Source organism: Megalobrama amblycephala, linkage group LG19 (assembly GCF_018812025.1).
Source record: "Megalobrama amblycephala isolate DHTTF-2021 linkage group LG19, ASM1881202v1, whole genome shotgun sequence".
Classification (NCBI taxonomy): Eukaryota; Metazoa; Chordata; class Actinopteri; order Cypriniformes; family Xenocyprididae; genus Megalobrama; species Megalobrama amblycephala.
The window spans coordinates 37,277,559-37,295,748 of NC_063062.1; the positions used below are offsets into that span (position 1 = coordinate 37,277,559).

General features: G+C 35.8%; 1 protein-coding gene across 3 annotated transcripts; it reads right to left on the reverse strand.

The window, feature by feature from the left end:
* Window positions 1–17,724, reverse strand: LOC125253691 (protein LEKR1-like). 3 transcript variants are annotated; one of them, XM_048167704.1, is made up of 3 exons: window positions 17,426–17,724; window positions 11,693–11,775; window positions 1–254 (listed from the first exon to the last, which is right to left on the reverse strand). In XM_048167704.1, exons 2-3 carry the CDS (start codon window positions 11,756–11,758, stop codon window positions 36–38), a joined length of 285 nt encoding a protein of 94 aa, XP_048023661.1. In that variant the 5' UTR covers window positions 11,759–11,775; window positions 17,426–17,724; the 3' UTR covers window positions 1–35. The 3 variants fall into 3 exon arrangements, with proteins under 3 accessions (XP_048023661.1, XP_048023659.1, XP_048023660.1); XM_048167702.1 differs by lacking the exon at window positions 17,426–17,724 and adding an exon at window positions 16,238–16,274; XM_048167703.1 differs by lacking the exon at window positions 17,426–17,724 and adding an exon at window positions 13,215–13,362.
* Between the last annotated feature and the right edge of the window lie 466 nt (window positions 17,725–18,190).

Below are 18,190 nucleotides of genomic sequence, written 5' to 3' on the forward strand. Positions count from 1 at the left end.
TCAGATGTTTGCAGGCATGGAACTGTGACTGAGACTCACGTTTCCTCCTTTTGAAGCGCAGATGCTTTCAGCTTCTCCAGATGAGCGTAGGCTTCCTGGAGCTCCTCTCTCAGGGTTCTCTCTCTCTCCGCACTTCCTCTCTCCTGCTCCAGCTCTCTCTCGACTTCCCACAAACGCTCCTGCAGACGCTGGAACTCATGCAGGATCAAATAACTCACGCCACAGTAACGACAGGCCTTCTCTGAATGATCCATCTGAACACAAACACAAATATAAACACAGATGATCTATCACAAATCTATCTACCAGGAGTGTGACGAGATCTCGCGAGATTAAAATGTGACGAGATTAGGATAGAATATGCCACCGCTACATTTAATTTAGTTGGATAACAGTCGCTTCAATTCCATCCAGCTCATCCAACATGAGCTTCATAGTCGTGTGTAGTGCGGCAGGAATCAGAGTTCACTGATCATGTGATGAGAGTAAGTGACGAGATGACTGACAAGACCATGGCGGAGGATTTGTTGCACAGCAGATCCCAAGTGTCTGACAAATGTCTTATCTTGTTGAACAGAGTACACGCAATTGAAAGCGCATTCAAATGTGATTTCAGTACCCCGAATTTTGAAAGCGGTTCCCTGATGCATGCAAATATCTCCCAATATGAAAGCTATCTTAGGCTGGGCTGTGTAGTTTTAACCATCTCTCAGCTCTGGATCATGCTTGAAGGAAAATTTGGTCTCTATTTGATTACTTTGATTATGGTTGCACTTAATAAGAATAAGAGAAAACTGTTATTCATTTTCATTTATACTGTTTTTATTTCTATGACAATTCTGTGGAAAGGAGTTCAGTTAAAAAGGTCAAAAGTTGAAGAAGCTCATAAATCATGTACAGTAAGGTCTGAAGAGACACATATGAAATCATACAGGACAGAAGCCTGTCAGTTGAGTTTGTGCCAAAACCTTTTACAGTGCTTGAGTATTGTTGTCTTTTACTGCATAATTCATACTCAGAAAGTAGAACTGAAATGACATTCATTTCAAGATGATTAGTTAAAACGTTTCAAATGCACCTGCAGACTATTTATCTAGTTATGTATTTCGTCTTAAAAATACTGTGCAAAAATCTTGTCGTTCTCTCATTCTTGTGAACTCAATCTTGTGTCTCATAACACCCCTACTATCTACCCACCCACCTCCCCATCTATCTATCTGTCTGTCTGCCCACAATGTATGTATCCATATATCAACCCATCTACACATTAATCATCCATTCATCTATCTATCTATCATCCATCCACCAACCTTCCCTTCATCCTTTCATCTATCCATGTATCCATCTAACCTCTATCTACCTACCCATCTACCTACTCACCTACCATCATTAAATCTAGCAATGCCGCTGCACATACACACACACACACACACACATGCCAGGAGTCCAGAGAGAGCAAATTAGTCATTGATTATATTTCATAGATATTATTTGCACAGTCATTTCTGTACATCGTCACTCTTCACTGAATCCAGTGGCAGCTTTATAAAGACCTTCTGAGAATGACAAACAACCCAGCCTTGCCACTCCTCCCCGGCGTGAAAGAGACCTGTCAGCTTGCAAATGCCACACCAAAAGCCCACTAAACCTTGATCTGAACAGCACAATGTAGCTGATGTGTTTCCCTTTCATTTACATTTGTGATTACAAGCAGAAATTAACAGAAAAGGTCAGGCAGTTTCAGTATTTGTATCAGCATCAGTTTCTGTTACGCTTACTGTAAGAGACATGTGTTTATGATGACCGGGCCTGCAGCTGTGCGTTCCAGTCATTTTACTGTAAAGCTATACGGTCTGCGACTCGTTCTGATAATAGCGCTTGTGAAAAGAGAAGTGATAGAGAGGTTCTTGCAGAGTGGGGAAGCTGAATGATTTATTTGCATTTGTATCATCCCATCTCTCACCAGTCTTTTTCACCCCTTCACTCAGTAATGTTTATTTTCAGGACTGACCAGCATGTAGAATCATGAACAAGTCATTACGTTCTACCCTTTTTCCTTTAATCAATCTTACAGTGTCTTGTATCACGGCTGGATTTTTCACATACGCACAAATGCAACACTGGGTTCTACGAGTTTGACCCCATCTCAGTTAAAGCCTGTCTGTGATCCTGCTTACCCAACTGTCCAAACACATGCACACGCAACTGTCTGCCTCCCGGAGAAATGTGGACATTTGCACGGAATCTGAAAGCCCTGATCCCCCCGCTCTCTCTCCCTCACGCATTCAGAGACAGGCACGCATGCATAGGCTTACACACACACGCACATGCTGGCCCGAGGGGACGATGTCTGCCACCAGTAGGAACGTGTTCCCGTGACAGTGATGGCCCTCGGGGAGGCCTCTGCCCCTGGCACTGACACATCCGCTTAGCGCTCAAACACACTGGCCTCCTCACACACATGCTTACACACATCCCTTGTACTGAGCTGGATGGATACTTCAAGACAGGAAAGGCCCTGCTTCTACATCTCTACTCAGGGGGAAAATATATAAGTTCATTTTATATAACCTTCATTGAATAAAGGAAAAAGAAATCACTCTTTCGGATTCAGTAAACGTATTTATGGAAGCTTGTTTCCACCATTAAACAAAAAATAAAAAAGATAATTGCGACTTTTTATCTCACAATCCTGACTTTTTTTCTCGCAACTGCGAGTTATAAAGTCAGAATTGTGAGATATAAACTCTCAATTTTGTGTTATAATGTCCAATTGTGAGGGGGAAAAGACTGACGTTTTTTCTGGGAATTGCAAGTTTATATCTCACAATTCTGACTTTATTACTCGCAATTCTGACTTTATAACTTGCAATTCTGACTTTTCTCTCGAAATTGTGAGTTTTTAATCACGCAATTCTGACTTTATATTACTCAATTCTGACTTTATAACTCGCAATTGTGAGTTTATATCTCGCAATTCTAAGAAAAAAGTCAGAATTGCAAGTTAAAAAGTCAGAGTTGCATGATTAAAAACTCACAATTTCGAGAGAAAAGTCAGAATTGTGACTTTGTATCTCACCATTCTTACTTTATATCATGCGATTCTGACTTAACTCGCAATTGCACGTTTAAATCTCGCAATTCTGAGAGAAAAAGTCAGAATTGTGAAATGCAAGCTCACAATTGTGAGAAAAAAAGTCACAATTACCTTTTTTTATTTTTTTATTAAGTGGAGGAAACAAGCTTCCATATGTATTTGACTGAGAGGTTATGCCAGGGAGACATTTTAAAATAGTCTGGGAAGTCAAATGAAAGGTGAAGTGTGTATGCTATTAGCGGCACTAAAGAGAATTGCAAAAATAATGACTTCAGACAAGCCCTTTTTTCTATTATTTGACAAAGAAGTCATCCCAAATGATGCCAATGTTGTTGTAAACACTAAAACAAATAGACTGCAATTCCTTTTAATGCTGCTAGTTTTGCAGAAATTACACACTTCCCACTTAAAAGGATAATTCACTCAAACATGGCTCAGCACCCTCCTACTTCCACTCACTCTTACGAGTCTACACTCCTACCAGAAACCTGCGCTCATTAAAGGAGCGAAGGCTTGTGGTACCATCACAGAGAGGCACAAAATCATTTTCCAGAACGTTCTCGTTCACTGTTCCTTGCTGGTGGAACGATCTTCCTGCCTCCATCCGGAATGCGGAATCCCTGGCAATATTCAAAAGACAGCTGAAAACCCATCTCTTTCGTGAGCACTTAACCTAATCTTAAAAAAAAAAAAAAAAAAAAAAAAAAAAAACTTCTTACTCCTATACTTTCACTTCCTCTAATCCCTCTCTATTGTAGCTTAGGATAATCTGAGCACTGCCTATAACTTGTATTATGAGCACTTCTTGTCTATTTGCCTCGTCATGACGACTCGCTTGTTGTATTCCTCACTTGTAAGTCGCTTTGGATAAAAGCGTCTGCCAAATGAATAAATGTAAATGTAAATGTAAAATGTAAACATGAAAATGTTGTCATCATTTACTCAGTTCCAAATCTGTATGAGTTTCTTTCTTCTGTTGAACACAAAAGAAGATATTTTAAAGAATGTGGGTAACCAGACAGTTGATGGCACCTACTGACTCCCAGAGTAGGAAGAAAAAATACTATGGCAGTCAATAGTTACCCACATTCTTTAATATATCTTCTCATGTGTACAACAGGAGAAAGAAACTCATACAGCTTTGGACAACTTGAGGATGAGTAAATGATGACAGCATTATTGGGTGAACTCCCTTTAAGGTCATATCAAAGCCAAAATATGCCTATTTTATGTCTTCTTAATTGATATGATGGCACTTGCCACAATTCCCTGGGACGAGCTGAATTAAACATATGACACATAGCAGGGGGGCTGAAAATAACAGCAGAGGTCTTATCAAGGAAAGAGCTATAATTAATTTAAATGGAATCTTTCTGCCATCATCAAGCCTCAGAGGTTATCGTCTCATGCGCACCAGGTAGGCAAGAGCAGTTTACGTGCCATGGTCTTTAAAAACAGACCCCTAATCTTTTTTCCACCCACCCCACCCCTCTTCTCATCTGCCCCCATCAAATCCGGTGTCAGAAGTGGGTCAGTGTTACAGGCACGCAACATACCCCCAATACCTCGGCAAATGAACAAACCCCCTCCAACCGCTACACAAAGAAACCTGTTATGAATTTCCTCTAACCTCTGGGTTAAAAACAATCCAAGCTGGGTTAAAAATGGACAAACCCAGCTGTTGGGTTGAATCTTTAACCCAACCTGCTGGGTAGTTTTATTTAACTCAACTGATGTTTAAAAATTACTTTATTGATCACTTTAAATGAACCCAAAATAGGTTGGAAATTAACATTTATTAATATGTTTAATGAATAATAATTAAATAATAAAAATGTATTAAATTGCTTATTAATAAATGTTCATCTTTTGATTATTATTGTTGCCTCTAGTAATTATGTGTCTGATTTTTAATTTCCAACCTATTTTGGGCTCATTTTAAGCCAGACATATAATCATTTTTAAACAATAGTTGAATTAAATAAAACTACCCAGCATGTTGGGCAAACATTTAACCCAACCGCTGCGTCAAAACAACCCAATCACTGGGTTTGTCCATATTTAACCCAACTTGGGTTGTTTTTAACCCAGCATTTTTTAGAGTGTACAGTATGTTATGCAGCATTAAAGGAGAATTTCACCAAAAATGAAAATTCTTTAGTTGTTGTTCACTGCAATGGTAAAATTTTTAGTAAATAAACATCAATTCTGGTTGTTCATCACATAAAGCTATCATATAGCTTCAAGACTATAAGCATATAGTCATATTAGCTTCTTTTAAGATGTTTTTTTTATACTTTTTGGAGTTTGACTATAACCTATGAACTGAAGATTTTATGTAAGAGCTTCATAATATCACAATTCTACTTTTGTGTCCACCTAAAAAATAAAAGTATATTAGTTTGAAACAAAGGCTATGTCTTAAACATTTGGGTGAGAGAAAACCTACTTTTGTGTGCATGTGTATGTTCGGTTAACATACTGTATATTCTTACAAAAAGGACAAAAAAAAAATCATAAAAGAAGTTAATATGACTATATGCGTATTGTCTTGAAGCTATATGATAGCTTTATGCGATGAACAGCCAGAAAAAATGTTTATTTACTAAAAATTTTACCATTGCAGTGAACAACAGCTAAAGAATTTTCATTTTTGGCGAAATCTTCCTTTAATACTGCATAACATACTATAGTATATTGTTAATTGAACATCTAATATATTGCAAACCGCTCTATTGATGATTCTTGTCACATATATTCAATAATTTATTATATTAATCATATAAAAAAGTCTATATTTTCAGTTCAAAACTGCAAAATTTAATGGACAATTATAAAATGGACAGTCATTGGATATTACTGTTAATGATAAACAATTATATTGTACATTTTTTTAAAACATATTGAAGTTTATATTTTGTAGTTGATATTTTGCAATTGTCGAGCTGTTAGAGCACTGAGGAAGAAGAGCCTAAAAATCTAATGTAGGCAATGATTTTCATAAACACTTTTGTTTTACTGGTTGAAACTCTCTTAATATTCTGATAGCAATCAATAATAGAAGTAGTCTAAATATTAAAAAAGGCTCTCTGAAATTGCCTATCCTACCTTTTACATTTTTTTTTTTTTTTTATCAAAACAAACAGATCAGAGTGTAATGAAGTGAAGAAGAGCAGCTGCAAGAACATCAAATATGTGACGGGGGATAATTTGGCCACATCTGATAATTGGGGGGGGACTTGTCCCCCTCAGTGTCTACAGTGGTTACGGTCATGTTTGAAACGCCATGACAGTGAGTAAATATAAAAGAATTAAATTTTGGGGGGGGTGAACTATCCCTTTAAGACTCCAGAACTGGTTCCAGTGTCAATTTCTGCCTCTCATCTCCTTTGTATTTGATCTTCTCTCATCTCCTACTAGAAATGAAATAGCCTCGGACACTGCTGATCACCAAAAATAGTAAGCGGCTAAGGAATTTCTCCTTGATTTTTCCTTAATTTCCCTAAATTACAGTACGTTTCAAAGCAAGTGTGTGGGTGTTTGTGAGTGGAGCACGTGAATGAGAGGACGGTTCGTGACTGCAGCTTTGTGGATTTTCATGGAGATAAAGACCCCCCGTGGTGCTCACTGTACCATGAGCCAATGCTGAGATTCTCATCTGGACCCACAGTGCCAACACATTACATGACAGCAGGATGGCTGTTGAATTGGGGAAGGGGGTGTAGACTATAGGACTTGGGGCAAGGAGGGGGCAGACGATGGCCTTCAGCACTCATGGGTGAATTTGACGCCTGGATGAGTTCCCCAATTCCCTCCTTCCTCTTCCGCCTTCACACACACACTTCCTCGCGTGGTGAGAGAAGAAGGGCAGTGGCTGGGAAGAATCACCTTTGCCCGCATGTTGATCTACAGCCCAACGCACACAGAGACAAACAAACTGAAAGTGATGGGGGTGGAGCGTTGTCTTCTATTGTTCTTATGGGAGAGAAATAAGAATGCTTCTTTTTTTGCTATGGCTTTTTTCACAGAAGCTTTGAGTTATAAAGGAGGAAATTTCAGCTCACAATTCATCCATAATCTATACATTCTACTTAGAAGCCAATGATAACAGGATACAAATTTACACCTGCCAACAGAGGAAGAGTTGAGAAAATTTTCCAGAAATTTTCATTTAAAAACATAAATAAATAAATAAATAAATAATATATATATATATATATATATATATATATATATATATATATATATATATATATATATATATATATATATACATAAATTCAGTTCCTCAATAAAAAAAAATTGCATTGTTATACAGATAAATATGAATCTACATAGCAATGCAGAGGCAACTCGCATTATCATATATTTTAGGTAAATGTTCTCTAAAACATTTAAAACATTGATATTTTAGATATACAACATTCAAAAGTTTGGAGTTAATTTTTTAAAATGTTTTTAAAGTGGTCTTTAAAAACATTGCTAAAGCATTTTAAAGTTGTTTATATGTCTATGTGGTGTTTTTAATATGCTTTCAGACAAACCATGTGCAATTTCATAAGTCAACACCATTGATGCGTGTTTTCTCATTAAAAATGCAGTGTTTTTTTTTTTTTAAATCAAAATCTTTAGTAAAATTATAAATGTCTTTACTGTCACTTTTGATCAATTTAATGCATCATTACTGAATAAAAGTACTGGTTTCTTTCAACAAAAAAAAAAAAAAAAAACATTTTATTGATAGTGTATGCATGACTTAATGACTTAATAAAGGAAATCCCTTTTTTTCCAGAACAAAAACTGGGAAAACTATTACCATAAAGGGTTTGAGACTTGACTCAGAGACTTGTGAAAGTCTGAGCCAGTCTCTATGTGAAAGACTTCCTCTATTAAAAACATTTGAACTCACATATCGGTGGCTTTAAGGGAGTAATAGTTCACGTATGTGTCGCCATATGGAGTTTGGGATGGAAGAAAAAAAAATCTTAAGACATCCTCAATAAAACTCTGATGCCAAATTTTCCACTAAGGTAAAAGTAGAACATCATTCTTGCCATTTAAACCACATGCTTTATACTGCAGTTCCTGATAAAGTTATTAACTCGCATGTTATTTACACAATATACCAAAATACACTTGTATCTTGCACTAGATTAGTTAGTTTTTTGACCTAGCCCAAGATGCACAGCAGAGACAGGTGAGAGGTGAGAGAATGTGTTGTTTGTGTGTGGAAGCTGAGCAGCGGAGGGAGCTGAGGTTACTATCATGCCTTTGAACAAGCAACATGTGCCGCCATTATCCCCCCATGTCTCCCAAGGTAGAAAATGTGGCTGGTTTTTGTCCCATTCATTATTTAGTGAGAAGCAGAGCTAGAGAGAGGCACCATAGTGAGACTCAGTGGGATCTCCATCATTTCTCTTGTCACAGTGGAGCCACTTGCCACGCTAACATCAAAAATGAATAGTGAAAAGACTGAACATTATAAAACAGGCGGATGTGGGTTAAAGCCAGAAAGGAAAAAACAGGAAGGGAATTCAATCAGAAATTCCTAAGAGAGAGAAGTTAGTGTTGGTGTTTGTTAAAAGTCAGATGTACTTTATAATTTTTGTTTGATATCTGAAACGTCATATTTACGAGTCATATAAAAGTCTTTAAATTAATTGTTTATAGCCCAAGGATAATAGCTTGAAGCCATTTTTGACCTTGCGTTCAACCTGTGAGTAGCACGCAATGAATCTGGGCCACAGAAAACAATAGCATAAGGTGTTCATTTAATTGGGATCCTCCCTATGTAAATACGTTGCATAAACTGAGGGCATCTTAGGACAAAACGTGTACATGTGACTTAAAAAGATTACACTTTTATCCTCTGAGATAAACATGGTCAGCGTAGGATAGGTATCTCAGTGACCGAGTTTCAGTTCCTTTGTGGAACCAGAGAGCAAAAATAACCTTATGCATATAAATAGCAGTGATGTTCCTGATAGACAGTCTATTTAATATCCACATAAGGCTTTAAATAAAAAGGTGTGTTTTTTTTTGTTTTTTTTTTTACTTCAAAGGTGTCATGACATTTTTATTATTTTAATATCGATTCCTTTAAGGCTTGTCAGTAACATCATTGCATAGAAAAACATTGTCAACGCTCACTCGCTATTGCACACGAGTGTTTTGAAAATATTATCCATATTGTCATTTACAGACAAAGCATTTTCAAATTGTTTATTGTTTACAAAGTTTGTGATGCAGCTGCTGTCAGATCCAATACAGTTGCTGCTTCATCTTTCAACAAATGTTTCTTTGCAAACTCTTCAATACACTGTGCCTCGTGTACAAGACATCTTCAGTCAAATGCTCTGAACAAACATACAAGTGGATGGAGTATGTCAGAAACTGAACACGCATCTGTATATAGATCTGCACAATTATAGATTAATTGAGAATCACACTTTTTTTTTATTTTTTTTATATGGATCACAATTCTCCCACGAATAGACAACTAAACAAAATAACATTAAATGTCCCATTTTTCGTGGTTTTTTGAAGCTTTGATTGTGTTTATAGTGTGCAATATAACGTGTTCATGTTTCGCGTGTAAAAAAACACAGTATTTTTCACATAATTTACTTATCTGTATACCGCTGTTTCCACTGTCATAAAAACGGGCTGATGACTTCCTTGTTCTATGAAGTCCCTCCTTCAGAAATACGTAACGAGTTCTGATTGTGCCAGCGGTTCCTGTGTTGTGATTCGACAGCAGCTTAGCGCTCCTTGCCCGGAAAGGTCACGCCTCTTACCATATCGTGGAGATGCACGCGCTCAGTGTTATTGTAAACATGTCTTTAATTTTACCATATCAATCTGAGCCGGAATCAGACCCGGTGATTGGACTGCGGGATGAAAATAACAGCGTTTCGACGACATGGCGACAAACACACTCTACAAACGCAACTCTTGTGTATTCCTGCGGGCGGAGGTTAGTCAAAAAACTGTTTTAGTGACGTCATTAAAGAAGGAAGTAGAGGGATGTAGTCCAAACTGGCCGTTCGATGTAGGCGACTTCTGTTAAATAAAATATCTCGCTTGGCATTGAACTTTGAGCTTTAAAATTTTACAGATTTTATTTATACTCTAACAACAACATTACACACTAACTAAAGTTTGAAACATGGGATCACGAAGAACGGGACCTTTAAATTTACTGAAGGTTCTAACAAAATGTGAATTCTATTTAAAAAATATTTAACAGTTTGAATGAATGATTCAACGACTCATTCATAAAGATTTCACTTGTTTCGTTCATTCGTTTTTGAATGAATCTATTGAGTGAATGATTCAATGACACAAACAATTTTTAACAGTCACTTGTCGCCACCTACTGGTGTTACGATGTAATTGATACTTTATTTGAAGTGTCAAGCTACTTTCCAAAGGTGATTAGTCTATTTTCATCACTACCGTAGACATCAGTGTTTATATTTGAACTATAAACTTTTACCCCAGCACTTCTGTGATGATTTGAATTATTGTAAGACAGAAATAATGATACTGTGTGTGGTTGAAAAGACTGTTTGTGAAGCTGTTTCATACTTATTCATGACAACTGCTCTCTCTGGCTCAGCGGCAGAGCAAACACAGATTTGAATGTTCGTACTTGTCAAAGGTTTAATAGACACAGGTAAATCGCTGTCATTTAAGAATAAAATCGTGTGGGTGTTTGAATCGAGATCGAGATCTTTTAACAATTAATCATGCAGCTCTATCTATATACTGTATCAGTGTAGACAGCATCAGTGATTATAATGGCTTCTATTTGCTTTGGACGCGACGCTCACATCCAGTGTAGGCAAATGTCAGCCGTTAAGCGACTGAACGCCAGTGGGCGGGGCCTATGGTGCGATGATATAATTATACATCGATGTCTTGCTCTTGAGGAAGTCATATGCAAATGTATTTGCCCATGTGACGTCACAAATCCCACAAAATCCAAACAAGCCAATTTTGGAGCTTGATTAAATAAATGCTGTGTTTATAATGAGGAAGATATTTTAAGCTATGAATTCATTTAAGCCATGAATTTAATGGTACAAAGACCTCTTATATGCCAGAAGATCAAGGCAAATTTGATTTCTCATGTCATGACCCCTTTAAACGAAAAATAAAAACAATTTGGCATTTCAAAACTTTCATCCTGGCAAACTTTTATTTGTTAAATACTGGAATAAAAATAGCAAACTGGTTTAACAAGTAGACCTTTTTTGGAGTTGTGAGAGAAATAGACACGCAGAAAAAGATGTTTTTACTACAACAAAGTAGATTTTGATAATATACCTCTTATACAAGCCAGCGCAACATGACCTCTTTAGGACACAAAGGCACCTGATAAATCAGACAGAATGAATGCTGGTCTTCTCATATCTCTCGCCAGCTGCCCCGGAGCACAACGGATCACAAAATATCAAACTTCCCTCTCTATCACGCAGAGATGAGAAGTGTCTGTGATTATGATGGAGTATAATGGCAACAAATCTGAGAACCTGTGCAATTACACCTGCACAGCAGGGGTGTAAAATCTGAGAAATTAATGTTATTTACCTGCTGTATTTCCAGGGGTAGGGGGTATGAGGGGGTGTGTATCTCCATGTCCTCTTTATCAGCCATCTCCCTAGGGATCTTCTCTATAGGACAGAAGAAAGAAATGCTAATTTTACTGAATTTACTGATAGTGATACTATAATACAAACCATCACACATCAGAGTTACTATAGTACTATACTGGATTAGTGGATTTTATACTGCACAGGTAATGTATAAGGTATATAATAATTTACTTCCAAATTGTATCCAAAGGCTGTTCACAATAAGAAAAAGTCAGTATAAATTAAGAGTATTATGTATGTTTAGCAAAATAAGGGCAAGAACTAATATAAAAAGTAGAAGTATATCTGTCAAAGGGGTAAACGTATGCAATAATTGTGACAAGGAATTAAAATTGTGTACATCACTTTGTAAATTTAAGAAAATGCTTAAAAACAAGGTGATAAAAAATTATATAATTTAATAAGAAATATTTGAGTATGTAATATTTAAACTATTGTATTATTATTATTTGAAATGTGTATTTTTGAAATTATCTATGTATATTTTTGGAAAATGTCTTGTGTTATCTTGTAGTAATCAAGTCCAGGGGAAAAAAGTATGACGTTCATTTGAAATATATGTATATAGGGTAGGCATAATGTATATTTTTCTTATGAATAATTGACTGCAAGGACTGAAATAAAAATGTCGTTGTTGTTGTTGTAAGTACTCATACTCTTTTATACTCATATATTAAAAAATTTTTTAAAAAAAATAAATGTTAACTGAAATAAAATAACAATATAATTAATAAAATAGATATAATAAAATAGATATAATATAATAAAATAGATAAAACTTTAATTTTTTTATCCAGATAGTTGTCTGGGCAACAATGTTCATTTAGTTTAAAAAGAAATACTAAAATAAGTGAAAAAGTGGGGAGAAAAAAAGTGAATAAATATTAAAACTACATAGACATCTTGAAATGACATCCGAGACATCTAAACATGACAAAAACACAACTAAATGAAGAAAATCTTAATATTAAAATGAAAGACGGAAAATATAAAAATAAAAAAATTAAATAAAAACTATAATAGCATCTCATCGATACTAAATTAACACTGTCACACATAAGATAAGCAATGAATGTGAATATTATAGAATATTATCTATCTGTCTATCTATCTATCTATCTATCTATCTATCTATCTATCTCTCTCTCTCTCTCTCTCTCTCTCTCTCTCTCTCTATATATATATATATATATATATATATATATATATACACACACACACACACATCTCAACCAGAGATGAATATTTAGTCTCATTTCATCCTTTCGAAACATTTGGCTTTTAATACTGCAGCGTTCGTTGTCATTTTCATTTTAAACAGATTAGCAACGATGCATAGCATAACAAAACACGCTAGCTCGAACTCTAAAACTTTCATATTTGGTGACATTTCTGTTTGCTTTCAACGGTTTAGTGAAAAAAACTCGATTTTAAAAAGTGTAACAGTATTTACATACCCATTATTTTGTCCGTTTGCTACAAAAACGTTTAAACTCAAGTTATATAAATCAATGCGCGTTAAAAGCTCGCCTCAAAAGTGAAACTTGAGCGTTGCGCAGTCACTATAACGACAACGCAGGTTTCTACGCAAACAGCGTAGAGAATAGAACGCTGAGCGCAAGAGAAGTGATTCATTTACCCAACACACGCACTAACAGAACTGCGTTTATTTAAGGACATCGTCGTGCCCATGTTTCGCTTCTTTGACAGCATGGGCTCATTAGATCTAGGTCGTGAATCATGTCTATAAATGCAGATTAGCTCTACTGTGCCTTCGTGATGGCTGATCCGCATTTACAGCAGAATAGCGAGGATGTGTGTGATAAAAATAAAACAAGTGGGCTTTGAGGGGATTTTTTTAGAGAAAATCCTCGAAACCCCGACCTTATGTGTCTCTCTGTGCTAAACCCTAGAAGACACGCAATGTCCGGGCAGTCGGGATTTAACTCTTTCTGCGCGTAATGCGTCTCTAGATTTTGATCCTGTCATGATTGAATAGTAATGTTACATAAATGTCATTAATAATGATAGTATAGGATCATGGATGATTGCATGTCGTGTTATTCCAATGGAGAGCCACTACTGTTTAATGGCGGTGTGCCCGCGGGACTGGGAAGCTTGCGTTTATGGAGTTCATCCAGGCACGCTATGTGTGTGGGGAAGTGTGTAAAGTAAATAGAGCCTTGCCGAGAGGACAAGTCACTGAATGAGTGTGTTTGCGTGCGTTAGGATGTGACTGAGTGTATGCGTGCGATCCCCTGTGCATGCTGTGGCGTATTTGCGCCTGTGCGTGAGAGTAGGAATGAATGGGTGGAGTCTAGAAGAAAAAATGAAAAGGCACTGAAGTTGTTTTATTGATTTGTAAAATGCATACATAGAGGTATTGAATATGTCCTCTGTTATTTGTACTGCTATTTGTATTTCTCAGAAGCTCTCACTACAGGCTGTTTACCTATGATATTATGGATGCTGTTTGTCAATGTTTGTAAGATTTTGTTTTTTTAATGAAGGCTGAAAAGTTGTATGTGGAAACAACAAACCTCAGAAAGCAAGCAATATAATAAAAAGTTCTGACAATGAATTATTAAACTGGTACTGATTGTGATACGTTAAAGGAATAGTTCACCAAAAAAATTAAAATGATCCCATGATTTACTTGCCCTCAAGCCATCCTATAGGCTATATGACTTTCTTCTTTCAGCTGAACACAATTATATTGTATATTATAATATTGAGTTATATTAAATAATATCCTGATTCTTCCCAGATTTGTAATGGCATTGAATAGCTTCTAAAGCTCTAAAAAGCGCATTAATCCATCATAAATATAATCCATACGACTCTGCATTCTGAAGTGAAGCAATTGTTTTTGTAGGAAAAATATCCATATTTAAAACTTTATAAACTATAATCACTGGCTTCCGGTGTCATGACAAATCAGGATCTTCCTTAAAATCGGGTCTCCACAAACTGTCAGTTAATGATTATCCTTAATTCGTATATATACAGATTATATTAATTTAAAATACCCATTGCTTACAATATAATGCGTAAGAAAACGTATTAGTGCATAATAAAAACCAACTGAATGTAATTTCTTACACTTGATTAACTGTTAATTGATGATAATAATAATAGCCTATAAAGTTAATAATTGAACATCATTAATTAGTTTTATTTATTTAACAATTTAGCACATTAAAGATGATTGTGAAGACATGTCGGGTAAGTGTAGCCTAAATCCGTGTATCAACTAAGCTATCAGGCTAATCGGGTATCCGTATGCTATGCTAATACATAAGCTAACTAATACAGACATAAATGGTCATTATAATTTTAATAGAGGAATAATGGGGGGGGGGGGGGGGGGGCTGTTGCTGATGTAGTGATACCAATTTATCACTACATCAGCAACAGCCGTCTGCGTGTTCATGAGAGAGTCCAGTTCCGGCGGTGACCTCTGTAAGCGTAGCATAAGCTTAGGTGAGAATGGACCAACTGCCAAGGTCAAGAATTTCGTTTAAAAATACATTCAATTTTGGTTCGTTTTTCAGGAAACCCTATCATATACCCACAGAACACTTGGAATATACAGCGCTTGTCGTATGGGATGAATATGAATAAACTGACCATTCTTTTCTGAAAATATTGGACATGCTCGCTCTAAATTGCAGTACTTTTCTTCATTTCTAATTTAAAGGGATAGATCACTCAAAAATGAAAATTCTGTCATCATTTACCCATCATTTAGATATTTGGAAGAATGTTTGTAACCAAGAAGATCTTGCCCCCTATTGACTATAGTATGTATATATTTTATTTTCCCTACTTTGGTAGTCAATGGGGGGCGAGATCTGCTTGGTTACAAACAACCTTCTAAATATCTTCCTTTCTGTTAATTTAATCAACTCATACATTTTTCTTCTTGCCCTAAAAATAACAAAGTAGAGCATTCACCTGTTTGTATGCTGATTTGTTTTTTTTGTTTTTTTCTCCAATCACCCAGAATTGCTATTAAGCAAAAAACATAAAAATATATATATTCTGTGAACTATTGTAACACATGTAGCCATGTGTAAAACACAATGGAGATATAATTAATAATTAATAAATATAAAGTTTTATTAAGTGTTAACAATAAGATTATGTGTTTTTATAATCAATTAACACTGCTTTTGTCATTTTTTTACAAGATGGACAAAATTTGTCACCAAAAAAGTCATTTGGTTTAACCAAAATTTCAGTTTTACCGAATGACACTTTTGGTTATACCAAATGACAATATTTTCAAACAATGCTAACAGGCTGATATCTAGCTAGCAAAAGTACAATCAAACATTTTATATGTAATACAATTTTTTTAAATATTACAACATTTTCCATGTTTTATAGCAGTTGTACCGAATGACCTGATGTTTCGAGACATGCGTATGAGAGTGAAAACATGAATTTTTCAAATAGTTAAGAAAGAGTTAGTTACTTTGCTTCATGATCATGTGGTCCTTTGCAGGCATCTGAATGATGTCACATCCTGTCACATGATATTGATCACATGACTTGATCCAAAATGGTCCCTTTATATTGGTTACTCCGAATGACATCAATGAAATAAATTTTTCCGGACATTCTTTCTCATAACAAAGCAACGACTTCTACACATAATTTTAATGTTGATATATGATGTTATAAAATCATGCCAGAATAAAAAATATATACATTTATTACATTTTAAGATATTTTAATCACAAATGAAATGGCTGTATTGGTCTTTGGATGGTCAAACCGAATGACGTTTTAACACTTTAAAATCATTCAAATGTAGCAAAATATAATTAAAACCTTTTGGATTCAATAAAAGAGATCTAGTTGTACATACTTTGGACGTCATATCTTTGTTTTTTATCATTATTAAGGCCTTTGGACAAAAAAAAAATGACCCGTCACGTCATTGACCCATTTACATGATGCATATAGAACTATGACCAATTCAGATTAATATCGAGATATTTTTGTGCATGTAACCGTGGTTGTTTCTTGTCTGAAAATGAAAAAAGCGCCAGTTTGCAGGAGCTGATAGTCCATACAGTTAATTAATTAATATTAAAAAACATGTGCCATATGTGTCTATTTGTATATCTGTGTGCGGATATTTTTCACATTACACGTTATGTTGTTTTCTCCATCTGACTGTTATATATAGCCTAGCAGGGCATGTTTTCCTTTGTGCAATAAATAGGCTTGCTGAGGTTTGTTATTTGTTTCCACATACAACTTTTCAGCCTTGTGCTCAGCCCTGAGGGATTTGTGCCTCCCAGGGAACCTAAACACCAAATGGTCTTTTTGTGCTGTCTGCACGCAAACGTGTGTTAACCCAATCTCGCGAATCAATTAAAGCTGATTGCCAGTATGTCGCTTCTCATATCAGGCCGTGCACAGCAACGAGTGGCGTGACTGCTGCGCACTTCTCGTCCCAGTTCCGTGAGAGAGGGCGATAAAGTATCAAGACACCTGACATGCAAGCAGCCTGTTATAGGAAATACACGCAGATTCAGGCTAAATGAAACTGAGGAGTGGGATGATCGTGACGTACCCCTAATACATAAGAAGAAGACAGGAATATGACTTTACCAGACGGTTATTGGCTAAGAATAGCCAATAGACTACGTACATTTTTGAAGGAGCGAGCTGAACTCGTGCGTGCCTGTGTGTTTAAGGATGGAGGAAGGGAGGTTTAAAAGCGCCCTTGTGAATCGATTTGCATGAGAAACGCAGAAGCGACCCGGCTCAACTCACGGCAGCGCGTTGTGTTACACATTTGAGCGGCGGATGTCGTGACAATCCCCCGCCATATCAGTTCAAATAACCGCTGTGACTTACTGAACACAGTCACGCATCAAGCACAGGGGGCGTGGCCTCAACAACTGCGTCACAACCGCCATAAATCCTGCCTGTTCTTCACCACAAACAAAATAACTGGTGTAAAATGTGGGCTGCATTAGGTGTTAATTGTTACATTTACAGAAAACGTATTATTTGTAATTATTTTAATTAAAGGCTATATATATTATTTTGTTTGTCTTTGTGTATATAGGCCTCTCTCTCTCTCTCTCTCTCTCTCTCTATATATATATATATATATATATATATATATATATATATATTAAATATAACTGACATAGAACAAAATAATGACAAACATTTAAGATTCAGCATTATTTCTAATATATATATATATATATATATATATATATATATATATGCCTTAAAAGCCTTTAAGTGAAATTTTCTTCTAAAATGAGCATTTTTATCAAGCTTGTATGTTTATGTTCAGTTATTTCGCTTTAATGGCAATGAAAAGGACCTATTAATTGCCATTAAACTGAAATTACTGAACCTAAATATATGAGCTTGATAAAAATGCTCATTTTAGAAG